At 36.5% G+C, this 17,945-nt stretch overlaps 1 protein-coding gene across 1 annotated transcript in view; it reads right to left on the bottom strand.

Annotated features, from left to right (window-relative positions):
- Positions 1-3,123: 3,123 nt before the first annotated feature.
- LOC104157425 (probable helicase with zinc finger domain) overlaps positions 3,124-17,945 on the bottom strand; it is a gene marked incomplete at its 5' end in the record, with an annotated part of 44,663 nt that continues 29,841 nt past the window's right edge. Inside the window, 10 exon segments of the mRNA XM_009694742.1 lie at positions 3,124-3,801; positions 6,921-7,173; positions 10,176-10,689; positions 11,854-12,094; positions 12,464-12,474; positions 12,476-13,023; positions 13,170-13,246; positions 13,666-13,876; positions 16,249-16,442; positions 17,282-17,333. Coding sequence (XP_009693044.1) covers positions 3,470-3,801; positions 6,921-7,173; positions 10,176-10,689; positions 11,854-12,094; positions 12,464-12,474; positions 12,476-13,023; positions 13,170-13,246; positions 13,666-13,876; positions 16,249-16,442; positions 17,282-17,333 — 2,433 coding nt within the window.

The following is a 17,945-nucleotide window of genomic DNA, read 5'->3' as shown; positions in this document are numbered from 1 at the left end:
TAATTTTTTAGAGTCCAAATAATTTTTTTTTTTTAAAAAAAAAATCTTTCTCTCAATTCTTTATTAGCTCTTAACACCACACTGACAACGTCCCATGAGACATCCAGATTTTTCTCATGAAAAACTGGAATTCAATAAACCCAGAATTTATTATTGATACTAAATGCAAGCTTTCCAAATTCAGATCTGGATGACCTTTTAATTTAAGTTTTCCACAGACAACAATGGGGGGGTTATTCCTGGACAAGGAGCATGGGATTTGGCACTAATTGTACTTTTAAGTATTCAAAAAGCCAAGGAGCCGGATACTCCATTGGTGTATATGCCCAAGCCTCCATTCATTTCCTCTGAGTTGAGACAATTTATACAAACCAAACTCATAATTTTGAATTTTCACTGTAACTGCAATAGCTCCATATTTACAGTGCAGTCTGAGCCAGTGGCCCACTGGAGCCATCTGTAAGGCTTAATTTGATTTTAATAACAGTTTGATTAAAGTCCTAGAAGAGTTTACAATACAGTTTTGGGGGTGTTTTTAAACAGCTATGGCTTCAATAAACATTGGATGATTTGCTCTAAAAACAAAAGATCCCACTCAGGGCTATATACATGACATATAATGCCTAGACAAGACATTTAAAAATAAATAATCTTTTGGAAAAAAATTAACTCTAAGAAATGCAACTGATTCATGCTAAGCATTTCCAAAGCTGATAGAAGATCTCTACCATGCCATCCTCAGACTCCTGGGTGAGAGCACTTAATGAAAATTTAGAACCCAAACCAGCGGGGATTTTCATAAAGTTATAGAACTGAAACTTTAAGTCAGAAAGAAAATGCTCCTTAATCCACAACATTTTCAGTGTAGATAAAATGGCAGTGTAAAACAGAACAAAATGTGGCGAGATGCGACCATCGCCCCCTTAACTAATTGACAGATAGCAGTAAATTAACAAGTGATGTTTATTAGTTTAATATTGAAATACGGTGAACAGAATCAAAAGACTGCTCCATATAAATGAGTGATTTTGAAACCCCTGAAATTACAATGCCAACTCGGCGAAGTGAAGTGCATTTGAACCCTACCTCTCCTCTGTCATAGTCTTGCACACCTCATCAAGAACTCTTCACAGACTACAACGTTCAGGCACACAAATTCTTCTTCTCTCAGACCAGTGCCAGGCGCTCCGTTGAGGAGAACTGGCACAGTTCCGCTGAAATAAAAAGACTGAGGCTAACTTACACTGAGCACACGCCTGGCCCTTGCAAATGAATTTCCCATGGACCTATTTCTGCAGCCGTCAGCTCAGCAAAAACCCATTTAACAGTAGTTTTGCTTGATTCAAGGTTACAGAATTTGGCCTCTACTCATTTTTGGGTCCTCTTGATTTGATGCCATATGCTGAAGTGCTAAGCATAATTTGGCAGGTGCTTTCCCCTCCCCCAGCATCTTTTGTTTGGTATAGACATTAGGAATAAATTAACGAGTTATGCGTGCTTTTCTTTACAGCAAAAAGAAGGAAAAAGGTTTTCAGGTAAGTTTCTGATTCATAAACCAGCAAAGATTTACAATAAAAAATTCATATGCAAACCTCCGCAGTGTACTGAGTTTAAATCAACCCCATTACATAAAGACCCTTGCCTTAAAACATGAAGTCAAATGCCAAAAAAAAAAAAACACCAAACCAAAACCTGATTGTAACCAGAGCAAAAATCTGATTGAATACAGCAGCGACCACTGCTCATTAGTAAGGTGTCCCACGGACAGCTGTAAAAATCTGAAATCACCCCCACACAGCTCTAAAATTTTAATTCTTATATGTAATAAGTGGAGGAATACTGCAACTACACTCAAGCTCAGTCCCTGTAAAATATTTCCCAGATTTAAAGTTATTTCAAGTGTAAAAGGAGGACTACTTATCTGGAGAAACTATACAAACAGCCCTCTCTATCTCCCAAGCTGCAAAAGTATGAACAGTGTGTAAGACCAGAAATCTTTATGGACAAAGTTTATCTTCTGAGTTTTCATTCACACTTGTTTCTTTAATTTTTAAATATCCCATAATTTATTTTTTTTTCAGTTTGTATTCCTAAAGGGCCAGGTTTGAGGAGAATTTAGCAGAACTCATATAGATAAATAACCTGGTAATCATTCTTATCCCCGAAAGATTTAGATTAATTTGGATACAGCTTTGACAAACATTAAATCTCTTCTTTAATGATGTTCCTCAAATAAAACAGTTAGCAAAATATCTGAATTTCCTTGTATAATGTCACATTTTAATGTAAACATCAAATAATGTACCAAAAGTTTTACCGGAAAAAAAAAAATTAAAGCGGCACAATTCTTTATACCACTGGAGAAGGGGGGAGGAAAAAGCCAGATTACAAACATTTACACATGCATAGTGGAAAAAAATTAAACAAACAAACAAAAAAGTATTTTACTAAATTCACGCTTTTTTTTTAAAATAGTTATTAAATCTACTAAGCACCAACATACCTAAAAATTTATTTTCAGCTTCATGATTCATTTAAAAAACCTATCAAATTAACTTTTCAAACAAGCTTATATTACTAGCTTGTCCAAAAATAAAATGTAGAGTTTTTGTTTTTGTTGGGTTTTTTGTTGTGGTTTTTTTTTCTTTTTTTTTTTTCTTTTTTTTTCTTTTTTTTTTTTTTTTTTTTTTTCTTTTTTTTTCTTTTTTTTTTTTTTTTAAAGTATACCAATACTTTTAATCTGAATGTTTCCAAACAATGGCATAGGTGTCTGCAAAGAATGCCTTTACTTTACCCTACAGTGGATGGAAAATACAATACCACATCATACAGAATCTAAAACTATAAAAGTCTGAGAATGCAGCATCCCTTCACAAAAAAGCTGATAAAACTGAAAGTATTTAGAAGATGCTGCACCTTTATTAAAAAAAAAAATTAAATGAATTTAAGCAGAAATAACATACATTTTTACATTAACTGGCCATTTCTGGTACAGAAACCCAGCGTAGTATGCTAATGTTATTGAATAAATGTAAATGCTACTTACAATCTTCTTAAATACAATTTAGACAAACTTTTTTTTTCCTTTTGTTCTTTTTTCTTTTTTTTTTTTTTTTTTTTTTTTTTTTAAAGTTGTTTTTTTTTTTTTTTTTTTTCTTTTTTAAAGTTGTACAGGTAACCTCTCAGCTGCTAGTTTAATGCAACATATCATTAACATTACACAAATTAAAAAATAACATGTGTGTTTTCCTACAGAAAAGCTTCCAAAAAACCGACCCACATCAAAAAATGCAAAATAATGGAATATAATTAAAAAAATTAGTTGCAAGTCTAGCAGCAAAGCAATTAAGTGAGGATATATTTACTAATATAAACAAAGGGAATATTTGCAACTACAGGTGAAGCCCCAACTATCTCAGATCTACTGACACAAATAAAAATTAAATTCTCTCTAAAAAAAATAATCTGATTATTTAAAATAGGAGTAAAAGCCATTGCTACCTGATGAACTACCTAGGCTAAGTTCCTGAAACAAAGACAAAGGGTCGCTATTCTTTTTTGTCTGCTCAGGAGGAGGTTTGGGCTTTGGCGGAGCCCGCAGAGCACTTGCGTAGGACATGACAGGCTTGCTCCCACCAGCGTTCTGCTGGCTGTTGCTGTTCGACTCGACGATCTGCTTGTTGGGCATGAGAGGCGGGAACTGGCCAAGATGTTGTAGCACGCTGTAGTTGAAGGAATTGGATAGTTGTATGTTCTCGGCCTTCAGGTGTTCCTCTGGGGGCTTGACCGTCTTCGGTGGAGCTGTGAAAGAAGCATCCAGAGTTTGTCTAAATGAACAGCTCTGACTTAGGAAATCTATCTATAGTAACCCCAAAGCAAGTACTGAAACTACTGCTCCTGATAACCTTCCCCCCTCGCCTCAGTTTTCTGTGTTTAGTCACTCTGGGTCCTGGGAAATTTCTTATTATTAAGTCACCTAGCTTCATTTCCAACTATTGCATCTTGTATTATCCTTGTCAGCAATGCCAAGACGACTGACATTATTAAACGTATTCTCTCCATGTGTGTGTACCTGCAATTCTGCACAGGCAGATTTAGCAGATGCACTGAAAGTAAGTTGCTTTAGAATGGGATATACTCTAATTTAAACACTTTACCCACTGAGACAGCACAAAAAGTATTTTATTCTTCTTGCTTTATAGCTTAATAGGCTAAAATTAAAATTTACAGCACCATATATATTCAATTCTCAAACATCAATTCAGACTCCTGAACGCCAACCAACTAATTATTGATATTTTAGTCTGAATGCATTCCTTTTCTAATTGATACGTTCTTGCTCCACATTTAACAACTCCTGTAACTATCAGAAAAAATGATGCTTTAAACCATAGGTATAACTGCTTTCAAGTGAATTTCCTGAATCCTAATGAGGTATCTACTTTTGTCTAGAGAATTCTGCTATCTTACATAGCTAGAGAAACCCCACACTGAAATGCAGGTATACGTCCTATCTAAAATAGCCCAGGAGTTGGCCAACAGATATATTCTGTAATTATTTCAACCTTTAAATGTATAATGTTATTTTTAAAGAGCACATACAAAAATGTACCATCAAATGAGTACAAAAGTAGAAAACCATAAAGCATACAGTTAAGTTTCTCACTTTAAAAAAATCCAGCTCGTAGAAGAATGAATATGGAAAGAACATGAGCAAACAGTTTTGCTAGGGTTGCTATGATTCAAAAAAAAAAAAAACAAAAAAACAACCCAGAACACAAGTGAAAAAAGTTCCCCAAAATAACCATAGCACTCAAGAGAAGACAAGTAATGACAAGCAGGACCAGAGGTGAAAGCTATGTGTGGTAGAGGTGTCTAACAGAAGAAAAAATATGAAACAAACATCTTGAGTAAGAACTTAAATAATTTTCTTTCTATCAACAGAAAAAGCAATGCAAATCAAGCTCTCAAATTGCAATTTTGGAAAGTCCCTGCATATAACAACATCGAGCAATTCACAGCAGCTCTCCTTGCACTCCATAAATCCACGCTGATATAACTGAATACTTGTGCCGCAGCCATTTCTGATGTGCAGGAAATAAAAGCCCTTGAACGGTCTGGTGTCATGATTGCTCATTGAAGCAATGAATACAGGCACAGGACTAGTTCATAGCACCTCATACTCATGGGGTTTTATTTCATGGATAAAAATCAATAGCAACCAGAAACCCTGAAGTTACTGGTCATTAACCCTTAGCACTATAAGATACATTTGGGCTTTAACTATGACCACCATAGGCAGTGAGCTTTAAATGCAGAAAAGCAGAGCAGCCATAAAAATGAAGATTTGTTTGCATGAACTATTAGATACAGGGCAATATTGCATATACATTTATTTACCAAACAGGAATCATGCTTAACTACAATAAAAATATTTTTGTAGCAAATGTAGATACTAGTCAAAACTTGCCCCTTTCATTCAGGATTTATTATTTGACAGCAAACATACAGATATGGTACTTTTTACATACAGATATTTCCTCTGAGGATTTTACTCACAAACATGTTCTCAATCTTTATGTTAAAGCAAGGAAACATGGTATCAGTTGACCCCAACATAATCTTCCTAGGGTTCCTGAGCTCCTATTACATTACCACAGAGTCTAGAGAGCAACTTCAGAGACAAATGCCATTCTTAATGACACAAATATCATGCATTCAGCTCCTTGATTTTCAGTAAAAATATAAATAGACTGAAGGAAGTGCCCAAGTTGAACCTGAAGCTTTGAACTTAGCACAAAAGATGCTACCATAAATACGGTTTTGTAAAATAACATTTTTATACTTTGGAAATGAAAATGCACATTAGGAACTTAACTCTGGAGTGCTGTCACTGATATAAACGGCTTTTTTTCATTCAGTCTACAATGCATGTTTCTACTTCACAATTACTCCACTATGAAATTAGAAGATGTTTTAGGTTTATAAAATTTGACCAAAAGCAATTAGATCTTTTAAAGGCAATAAAGCCAGCTTATAAATAATTTTTCACATTATTAAGTGTTTTTAATATTCACACTGGAAGATTTTGTTTTGGTTTGGTTTTAATTATCACTGAAGATCCTTAAAGCAAAATTATGGAGAAGAAACTGTACTATTCTGGTAATTTTGTTTTTTCACAAACATTAAAAATATGGAGAACAGAAGAATCGCTGCACTGCTCCAACTCTCTACTTGCAGCTTTTTTTTAATAACTGAAAAGTTAATTTAGTTTACCTCTGCTAAATCAATCAGCATTGCTACTACCATCAGGGAAGCCAGGTTCCAGCATGACTCTTGCATGGTGAGAGTTTAAACTTCATCATTACTTTGATGAAGTACCAGAATTTACTAGGAAATAACACTGAGATTACTAATTCAGTTCATGTTTTTTCTCCCTCAGACCATAGTATCAACAAGAAATATCATTGATTCTGGAAACAAATAATTTATCTTGCAAATAAATCTCACCTTACCTCCTTTTAGCAAAAACTCAGTTGCACTTGAAACCACTGTAAGATAACATGTGGGTTTACTAGAACTTTTGTGAGAAGACTAAGAAGCAGTATTGCTTTTTGTAGACGAAGAATAATCAATAGTATTCTTCTTTAGACATCAGCAATATACCAGAATGCTAACAAGAGAGCAACTGAAAATAGGATTACTCTAAGCAAATCTTTAACTACTAAAACAATGAATACTTCAAAAATCTTTCCTTAAATTAGTTTTGGGATTTGAAGAGATGGCAGAAAACATTTTGTGAAAAGACAAAAAACCACAAAACCAAAACAACCAACCCTTTCATTTAGACTTGCTCACTCCAGTCTAAATAGTCTACTTAATGGAGCAGAGAGAGAAGCAAAGATTAAGTGCGTACCTACCTAACAACTCCCGGGGTGGAACTGCTCTGTTGGCTCCATTGCATGGAATGTTTGGGTATGGGGCAGATGAAGAGGAGTTTACCCACAACTCAGGTGATGAATAGTTGAAAGACGACTGGTTATTGTGGTCCTGAAGCTCTTTACACTGACCAAGACTGTCTTGAGGAGTGCTTAATTCTTCAGAACAAGCCTGGACTGAACTAGAGGAAATTCTTCTTTGGTACAACGGCCTGCCTGGTCCTCTTGGTTCATACTGTGAACAAAAAAAACAAAACAAGGCCTTTTGCTCCTTTTATTCAACTGCATGTATCAAATATCATTTTTCCATCCCATTTTTTTCCCTGCAATGGCTTAGCAAAAAAACAAAACCAGAAAGTCCTTTTCATTTAGGAAAAAAACCAAACCTAATACATTTCAAGTTGTATGTTGTATATTGGAGTCACCGATAATGTATTTTAACCACACAAAACAGACACAGAATTTTAAAGGAAGTGCAAAGAGTTTCAACTGAGATTCCCTAACTCTTATCAACCTTTACATCTCACACTCCTACATGGGAGATGTATCACACAGTGAGGAGGAAGACACCCAGCATTTACAAATGAAGCAAAGGAAGCACAGAAACATACAAGAGCAAAAGAAAATGTTCAAATACAATGTGGAGAGGGAAAAAAAAAGGCTTTTAGTTTCCGAAGGACAAATTAGTGACCTGTATACAGGATTTCAGGAAGCATGATACATCTGTATACTGGATTTTGTGTAGGTACAAAATGTTCAGGTTGGATGGGGCTTTGAGCAACCTGGTCTGGTGGAAGGTGTCCCTGCCCACGGCAGGGGAGTTGGAACTTAGATGGTCTTTAAGGTCCCTTCCAACCAAACCATTCTATGATTCTATGAAAACAAATGGTCTGGAGAAGTGTGTGCCTTCAGCAGAAATAATGCAGAAAATTTTACCTGAAACCACAGAAATTACTTGCTTCTGTAAACCCTGTAGATCATGTAGATGAAAATGGTAGAAGCTCCATTAATTAACCTGCTGGCTTAAAGAGTTCAGATTTAAGAACTCTCTAAACCTTCTCAAGATTCAAACAAGTCTCTTGTATTACGGTCTATTTTTTTAAAATAAACACAGTATTTGCTCCCTTCTGCACTGTACTGACAAGAGCACAAATAACAGAAAAGTCACAGAAGTAAATCTATACTCGGTAAAGAAAAAAAAAAAACATCCTAATGAAATGCCATAAAAAATTAGCTAAATAAACATAAAATAACTTGCTTGCAATGCCTCAATATTGTTATTATACCATCCACAAAAAAGACAGCGATAAAAGAGACCATGAAAGAAAACTGTAATCTCTCATTATAGCTGCCACACTATTATGATATATCAAGGGAAGAGCACTTAGATATCCTGTCACTCTACTCTCTTGAGGGTATTCTTCAACAACAAAAACACAAAATTCAGAAGTTACTGCCTGAATCACACTCAAAAAGTATACTTTTTATTGAGTTTAATGGGCAATTTTGGTAAGCAATCAGGAAGTTATCAAAGTTCCGGACACTTAAAAGTACAGGACTAGACAGAATAACTTATGCAGTTCAAATCTGGTTTGATTAAACACATGCAAAAACTTTCAAGTATCAAGTCAATGAACAGTTTTGTAAGTAGTGATTGAGAAAACAGTTTAGTAAGGATACCAAAAGTCATGACATCTTCCCTGACACCTGCCTTACATGAGGGATCTCTGTTAAAAATTCACCTAAAACTGCATTTTGATTTCTTTGTGTATTCAGTCCTACCTACCAGCTGAACTAGCAGTCCTAGAAACTTTACAAGCAAGTCTCTGTCTTGTAACACTTTTACTGCATTTGGCATTTCTGTCACATATTTTGAAAGGAAGAAGAAATAAGAACTAAAACGAGTTTGCACTAATTACATAAAGGCTCACTCTATTTGTCTTCAGATAGCAGGAGCTGTCACAAACTCTATGGGAATATTTATTAGTTTATTACTGCTGAAAAGCCATTGTTCCTATGTCCTGCTGTACTGACAGCATAAACTGTTGTCACAAAGTATTAGATTTTGATACAAGGTGGTACGGCTTAATGGACCGAGACATAGAATTTCTAAATGTCTATAAAACCAAACCTTACTACAGCTCTGGCTGGGCCTGAGGACTCCATTAACCTCTCCAGATCTGTATACGACAAATTTGTAAAATGCACTGGAATTCAATTTTCATTGTTTTGAGCAGGCACATAAACTAAATATTTTCAGAAGTCGAATGACAATTAAATATGTATTATGTGGGACAGTGATGAGCAGGGATAGCCCCACAGCTTCTGTAAAAACACTGACAGAAATGCATCACAGAGCAAGCCACTTAGCTTTACGTACAAATATTAGATTACATGCAGTCAAGTGCAAGATTATCTGAGAATATTAATTGAGACATTCCTGGAATACAACCTGGCTCCAGCATACTCCATGTCTACATATCATACACTCTTTAGCACTCCGGATTCCAATAGGGATTAAAAACTCCTGTTCAAAACGTGACCTGTCCGAGTTGTATGTCCTTGCATAGTCTGCATCCCATAACACACACCCCTGGAGTGCAGAACAAAAAGAGATCAAGAGGGATAGAGCCAGCCCTGCTGTGGCAGTGTTTCTGCTGGACCCAGATTCATGCAGCACAGCTGGATATCTCTGCACTGATTTCCAACACTCTGAGTCCCCAAAATACACAGGATGGCTTTACACAGAATTAGCTCAGACCAGGTGGGATTTATTAAATCAAATTTTGTACCATGTTGAAACAACTGTACTGCTCTGGTCTCAAGTTCATACGAAAAGTAACCCAACTATATTCACATTTTAATACTGAGCCCACTGGCTGGCTTATTCAAGCTGACTTTCCAGAGAGTCGTTTCATGAGTTTTTACCTGGGGTATGGTTAATTTGCACTCCAGATAAATGACATGCAGATAATAGAGTAATGATTGCAAGAAAACTCTGAGGAACATTGAAAAAGTCAAGACATCCCATATAGCAGAGAAAATGTTATACCTGCAGTGATGATAATCATGAATATGCACAGGATGAAGAGAGAATATGTAGAGAAAACTTTTACCTCACAGAAATTCCCAATGTGAGCCTTTAATATGCGAGGTATTTTGCATTCATGACCACTTCAAAATATAATTTGATATTAAAACAACACGATAATTGCATACGCAGACAAAAATGCCTACCTCTTCTAAGCTGTGGAGCGAAGAAGCAGATACTGCTCGAGATGCGAGTGGATGAAATGGCTCCTGACCAACTGCGTGCTGATGATTCTGTATTTGTATAAAAGGGCTTTGTTGTGACCTGTGGGGCAATGGAGGTATACCATAATGAAAGCCCTGCCCCATAAGGTGATTCTGCTGTAGGTTAGCATAAGTCCACGATCCATCAGGTTGCAGGTATTTCAAGGGAGAAGGGGTTATATGTTCAGATGGCATTGAGAAAGGAGGATTGTATATTTGGGGTAAATGTTGCTGAAATGCTGGGTTACTGGGTATTTCAATGTCTCTGTTGTTTTCAGTGAAGTTAGGGAAGTGACCACTGTGGTTAGAGTTGCAGGAAGGAGATGGGAGTGCTGGTGGGCTTCTGGGCTGAACTTGTCTATATTGCAACAGTCTTGACTGAGGGGGTGGCATTTCAGCTAAGTCCCGACTTTCACTTTGATCACGGTGTGACAGTTCTCTGAGCAAATCCTGGAATCTGTATTGACAGAATAAGTGTATCAAAAAAAAAAAAAAAAAGAAAAAAGAAAAAGTGTTTTGCTGAAATCCCACTCTTTTTGAGGTGGAGAAAACTCAAAGCACAAAACACTGAATTTAAATATACTTATCTTTGCGCTTATTGACCCTAACTTCAAAGGATATGACTATGAGCAATCAGAAATTAGGCACAAGAGGATTAATTGGATGAAATACCTACCTGAATCATCTCAAAGTTTTAATAACTCTTGAGATTTCCTTTTCAGTCAGAAGAATCAATTTTTTGTTATTGCTTAAGAGACAACTAAGGCAAGGATTTCCTGCTTTATTATACAAAGTAAAAAACTTCACATAGTTAAAGAACATTTTAACCCCTTATAAGGCAAAACCTAAAACAATCAGGGATTCCCCTCACTTGCACAATATACTTCCAAACTTCTTCAAAAGGTCAAAAATACTCGATTCAGCACTTCACAGAGTAGATAAGACAGCATTTAGATGCTTTACCATGGCTATAATAAACCAGATGGAAAATAAAGCATAGTGGGAGATGACAGTAAACAGAGGCAATTTAAAAATCCAGCCTTTACAATATATGTGATTAAAGCGGATGACCACTGGAACCATTTTTCTGTTTATGTTCAACAGCTTCCTTTCTTGCCCCCTAATGCTCCATGTCAAATATAAGCATTTTTTTTATCTGCTTTTAAAAGCAAAGGCTTTTTGAAAAAGAAAAAAAGTTTAGGTTTTATTGGGGAGCAGTGTTTGGGGAGGGGTTGGTTTGTTTCTTTTCAAGCACATTAATCTGAGACTGCTCATTCAATTTGAAAAATTTACAACTCAAATAGGCCTTCACTACACTCAGACACCTCTTTTATACACAGAAGGTTGTTACTCTCTATCCATTCCTTATTCCATAAACACAGAACTGAAAAGCTCCATAAAAGTATTTTTTCCACTACAGCTTTACTATCCAATATACTAACAGAATAAAGCATAACACACAATAAAAGCAGTTCTAAGTCAGCCTGCCAACTATTTTAACCTTCATAGTAACAGCAGCAAAAAGCAATACCTTTAAGTGTCTTGCACTTGATCACAGTGTTACAGATAGGTGCCCACTGCTCAATTTTATACAAGCTCTGATGACTCAGTAAACAAATACCTTGAATATGTTGCCTCTGTTTCATCTTCTGTATTACTGGCAAGTTTCCAGTTTGCCCTAACTTGCTGCTGTTGATGCAATCCAATTGGTTGCTGAGGAAGATGTGGTAGATGAGGATGGTGATGGTGTTGATATGGAATAGTGCCTTGACTGAGATAGGCATTATGTTCATTCCATTGCTGTAACCTGGCTTGTTGTTGCTGCCTTATTGTTTCCAAAGCTACATTTCCATGCATACGATCTATAAAAATAGTTTTAAAAAAAAAATTTATCTAATGCCCCTTTTTAAAGATCTTTATGTCAGAAAAAAAAGAATACTATTTTATACAGTATATTCCAGGGCCTATTATATACTAACTGCATTGCAGTGTATAACCTTGTAATTTAAATCATATGGAAAATCATATAAACATGAATCTTCTAATAAAGTGCTGAATATTCAAACATGCCTCAAGCAGCAAATTATGCTCAATGACATTACTTATGGAAACTAACCCAACAATGACCCAATTCAGAGCAATATGCCTGAAAAGGTAAATACCTCCTTCATTTTCACTTCAGTGTAGTTATAATTGCACACTCTGAATTTAAATAAAGAAAAGTCACCTACCTAAAGTGTCCCTTTCCTGATGGATTCTCTTCAATGAAGTTGTTCAAGTGGGTTGGCAGAAGAGGGTTGTGCTGTGCAATAGGCCTCAAAGGATTACTGACTTCTTGTAACATAGGTGGGGGGGGGTGTTCTGAAATCACAGCATCTACAGCAGGAGAATGTGGTCGGTGGGGAATTGGATTATTAAAAAAGGATTGGCTGGGGCCTGCCTGGTAAGCAGGGGAAAGCTGCGAAGGTTGTGGAGGCTGCTGATTCAAATGATTATGCTGCTGAACTACCTGGCTTTGCTGGGGTGGCATTTGGTTTTGTTGCTCAGGCAAATGATTTTGTTGTTGACTTAAAAGGTTTTGCTGCTGTTGCAGAGGATAAGGCTGCCTTGGTATCTGTGGCAGGTGCTGGAAGTGGCGATTGGGAACTGCATACTGTGAGTGGGGTGGGGTTAGATGTAGATTCAGCTGCCTGGGGTTAAGATTATCTTTGCGATGAAATTTTGCATTAGGATAACCAACACTGGAACGTGATTCTGGGCTTCTATTCTGAGAATTCACTTCTAAGTCAACCTAAAAAAAGAGAATTTAAAACTTTGAAAATTCACATTAAAAAAAAAGGAAACAAAAACATGTCAGTAATGAATAAATTCACTGAAAGATAGAATATTAAAAACCAAAACCAAACCAAACCACAAACCCAAACAAGACAAACCCACCTGCTTGGATTCCAGAGGTTTCTTCTCAGGTGTTCGAATTTTACTAATTTCAGGTCCAGCACTGTTTTCATTTTTACCTAAAAACATTTAAGAAATTCATTAGCTTCAATGGAAAAGTGATTATTTATTTAATATAATTTACCCAAATAACACTTTTCCTTTAATCTCTGCACTTTCTTCATCAATCATCACTACATAGTTCTTCCAACTCAATTGCAAATAACTTCAGCAGTAGTTACCTCTGGACTGCAGAAGAGAGACAGACCAATTACACCCTCAACACTCCCCCCCAACTTTGATTATTTCCTCCTCCGAATCTCACAATATCTTAGTTATTTGATTTGTAATAGCAAATCACAAGTTATTTCCCCAACTCTGTAGATCCCGCGACCTCACTTAAGAGAAAGAAAGAAAAAAATCCTTTCCACAATACCCTATTTAAAGTACTAACTCCCTCAAAACAAAACTAATTTGCAATGCAATTCCAACAACTAACCGTTTCTACTTTGTTCATGTTGCTCCTTGTCTTGATGCTGAAGCTGCTGCTGTTGTCCTATGCCAACTGGTGAATGATGTCCTAGGCCATAAGGTATAGGAGACCCACGCCCATGTGCCTGTAACAGGTTCATATTATATGCCATAGCTGCTTGATGAGTAATGATTCGAGGGTCAACTGCAAACCTACCCTGATACCCCGTCCATGGTACCTACATAATTAAAAAAAAAAAAAAAGGCAATCTGTTAAGTTACATTAAAGGAAGTAAAGTAACAAGCCTGCTGATACTAGGTCAGTAACAAGCAGTTTTCCATGCACCAGATGACCTGACACACCAACACACCACTACAGGTGGGGCTAGAAAGGGAGAGCAATAAGGGAAGGTCTAGCAGCAAGAGGCAAAGAGCAGAGATTTTGGAGGACTACCCTGGGCAAAAAAATTTGTATCAAAACCTGTTCTTGTTTCACTGGTTTCAAAATTCAGAGATAAAAGACTGATGGGCAAATTGTATTTTAATAAACTTTGTATTAGTATCTTCTCTAAACAAATAGAAGTGGATGAAGTTCAAGGAAATAAAAAGCCCTTTCTCCTGGTAGTTAAAACAGACATGAAGCTATGTCTCAGGGGGGAAACACAGAGAGAAGCCTCTAACCTGAGGAATTCTTTATGGTCCTTTTACCACCCAGTGTTGTAATCTTGTAACACAGAATGAGCAGGCATACCATACCTCTGCACCCACTACACTACTATCGGTAGAATCAAGAGACTATCTGTATTGTAAGAATGACAGGGCCACTCCAAAGTGTCTATGCTACATGACACATGTATTGCAGATCATCTTCCTAAATATCTGAAGTAAAATCCACCTCCTGAAAGCATGTAAAAAAGTCAGGAATTTTTACAACATTTTAAAGTTTATTCCTAAAAGGAACGCAAAGGAAGACAGCTCTGGATCAAATTAGTTCAATCTCACCCCTCTAGGGAATTTATTAAAAGGAGGAAAATGTATGAATAAGAGGAGAGTGCAGGGAAAGTAATCAACTCTCAGGCTGACAAAGCATCCTTTAATGATGACAGCAGACAACCTCCTCATGTTTTTACCTCGGATATGGAAACTGCCTTAAACAAAGCAAAGACACCATTTTATCTTACATGAATGTAAACACATTTTACTTCACTCCCTACTTGTTTGAAGAGTAAAAACTTCCATGCAATTTTTTTTTAAATCAGTATTTGCCCTTGAAATGTGCACTTTGAACTTTAGCTTTAGGCTACTATTGCATCTGTACAATCTCAAATCATCTCCAACAAGCTTCTTTTTAAAAGTAGCTGTCTCATTATTACCTCAGTCTTCCCACTTGATTATTTAAAAATCCATCCTCAGGGAAGGTGAGTTCAAAATACTTATTTTTAATATATTTCTTTTGATTGGAAATACATAAAAATATATTAACCTTGGAACAATAAGACAGAACTTTTAATTACCTTGGTTTGATATTAATATAATGTGAGTAAGCATGACAAAGATACAGCTGCTGGCCTTCTCACTGCATTTAAATTTATCCATCAAATGCAGATTCCTAGTAAGCTAGGAAAAAAGAAAATTCCTTGGCCTAGCAAAGAAAGCCAATGTATAGCTGTCAGGTGATTTAAGACATACAACTGAAACTAGAGTTCCTACCACAAGTCCCCTATACAGCATCCATAACATAAATTACAATAGAGGACTCATAATTACTAAAAACCAAATTAACTGTATGCCAACATTTAGATTATGAATGGAATTAAACACATCTGCATGTGTGGGTTCCATGTCCTTCCCACAGCCTTCAGGAGTTGTGTACATCACCTACAACATCACTTCCGCAGCCTTTGTTCTTTCCTCCCCATTTTCCTCCTGGAATATGTGACTATGAAGGTTAGATATAAAGCAGAGACTCCTCCTTTAATTTGTGTAAATATTGGTATAGTTTTATTTCTAATGCAAAATTCCATACATAAATATAGCCTAAAAGACCTGATTAGGGATCTTCATTGTATTCTCAAATGCCATTAAGGAAAGGGATTGGAGAGGAAACTGGTTCACTATGAGGTTCCAGAAGGGGAAAATGTCCCATTATGCTTATTCTTCTTATCACTTCACTTCAGACACCTTGCACTGCAGACATCCAAAGCTGGTACTTTAAACTGTATGAAGCCAATAAAAAGAAACAAGCTCCATCTGAACCACCTATGTCTCTCCAATGATTAAGAACTGAATTAGGCAATTAGTTCAGATGCAGGTATCTCAAGTCAGATGACACAGATTCCACTGGTGTGCCTAAACCTAGAGCTGTGAAAATATACCAAATTACATGAACAGGAAATTGCTTTTAGGCTGCCTGGAGTTATTTGTGGAAGCAATGCTTTTAAGTCCTCCTTTCCGGTGGTCCTCCACACAGCCACTCCTAAAGCCAGCTAAGCCCACATATTTGAAGTAAAGTGCTGAAAAAACGTGCAAAATATTCACTAACTGATTTGCCATTCTTTTTTGTACATACAATAATTGAGAAGGGAAAATAAAACAGAAAATTAATTCTTACAGGCAAAGGCACAGACATGACCATATTTCCTCCATAGACAGCAGGTACATATAGAATACTTGTCCCAGTGTGTGGATCTATCCTTTGAACAGGACTTGGAGACTTCCCCAGATTGGGATGAGGTCCCAGAGGAGGAGGGGGAGGAGTATATGCTCGGATAGGATTTCCAATTAGAACAGAAGGATTGGGCTGAACTGAAAAAAAGAGGGAAAAAAAAATATATCCACATACAAAAAAAGAAGATATATACACAAAAGAATATGAAGACTAACTCTTTTTTTTTTTTTAAATCCTAATAGCATCTGCCTTTATAAAGCATGTGTGCAACTCTCTAACAGCATAGGTCTGATACACCAAGAGAAAGCATTAATCGAATCCTGTATCCCATTTCAAAAATTTGAAGAGGCAGAAAATACAAGTTGCAATATAGAGAAACAGGTAGCTGGTAACTGCATTAATGAAAGAATGTCCCAAACCAATTAAATACGCTGACAGCCAGAGCAGCTGTTAAACAGTGCATGAAAAACTAGAATCATCCTCCTTTCTTTAGCAGGGAAGACAAGCTTTAAATTAATGCTTTTCCAAATTCATAACAAAATTATTATGCTGTTGCATGCTACCTTGCAAAAGTAAGATCAGTAATACCTGGATATATAACAGCACAATTTAAGTTTGAAGTACATCATAAAACAGTGCATGCAATGTAATGTCTTAACTCTTTTAGTGCAAATACACTGGTACAGTATTTTACACTATGAATTTCAAACACAGCCATTTTTAAGAGGCCAACAACTATGCTGTGTTGAGGCTCTAAAGTCAGCGTGCACAACACCTATAAAGGGATAGCCTTGGAAATACCTAATGTCCACTTAACAGTCTACAATATGTTTCCCAAATGCACACAAGAAGTAAATGGCTTTTCAAATAGAGAAGAAACCAGATACTCAATATACGTCAAATTACTATCAACTTCACTGAAGCCAAATCAGTGTCAGCTCAGAGAAATTCCTTCAGTAACAGCAGAGATACTTACCAATTCCATCAGGTGGGAAATGGTCATTCTGGTTATGATGATGCACCTTGCCCTTTAAAGGAAAAAACAATAATAGTAATGCTTTGCATTCTTACATAAATCAAAGCTTTTTATTTCAAGTGAACATCATAATTCAATACAAAATAAAGCTTGAAAGAAGTTAGCCCAACATTTTAATCTTACACATTCAACTGTCCAGTTCCATCACCTGACTATGAATTCATGAAGCTGGACATTAAATACCACTAGTTCAATTAACCAGTGGATCACTACCAGTCCCTCTGGGGATACTCTCTCCCAAGGTCTGTTTTCAGATGACAGGAGAGTTACAACAAGCTACTTTGAGTTTCCTTTCTCACCATTTTATTTCCCGCTGTCTCACTTCTTTTACAAGCAGCACACAGTACTAACGTAACCCTCAGTACTCCTCTTCTGTGGCAGCACGATCAATTTTCTTCTCCAGGTTTCAGCTCAAGAACCTTGGAGACAAAGTAGCTGCCACCGGTTTCACTCAACTGCTCACTCAGCTTCATTAGACATTGCCTCCCTACTCCATCTCATGTATCTGCTTGTGAACTTTGGCCCCTTTGAGACTGCTCCCCCAAAAGTACAATACAGCAGAGTCAAGAAACAGAATACTCCGGGGAAACTGTTTTTTCCCTGG

Source organism: Cariama cristata, unplaced genomic scaffold (genome assembly GCF_000690535.1).
Source record: "Cariama cristata isolate BGI_N322 unplaced genomic scaffold, ASM69053v1 scaffold17482, whole genome shotgun sequence".
NCBI classification, from domain to species: Eukaryota; Metazoa; Chordata; class Aves; order Cariamiformes; family Cariamidae; genus Cariama; species Cariama cristata.
This window is presented reverse-complemented; position numbering and strand designations above follow the sequence as displayed.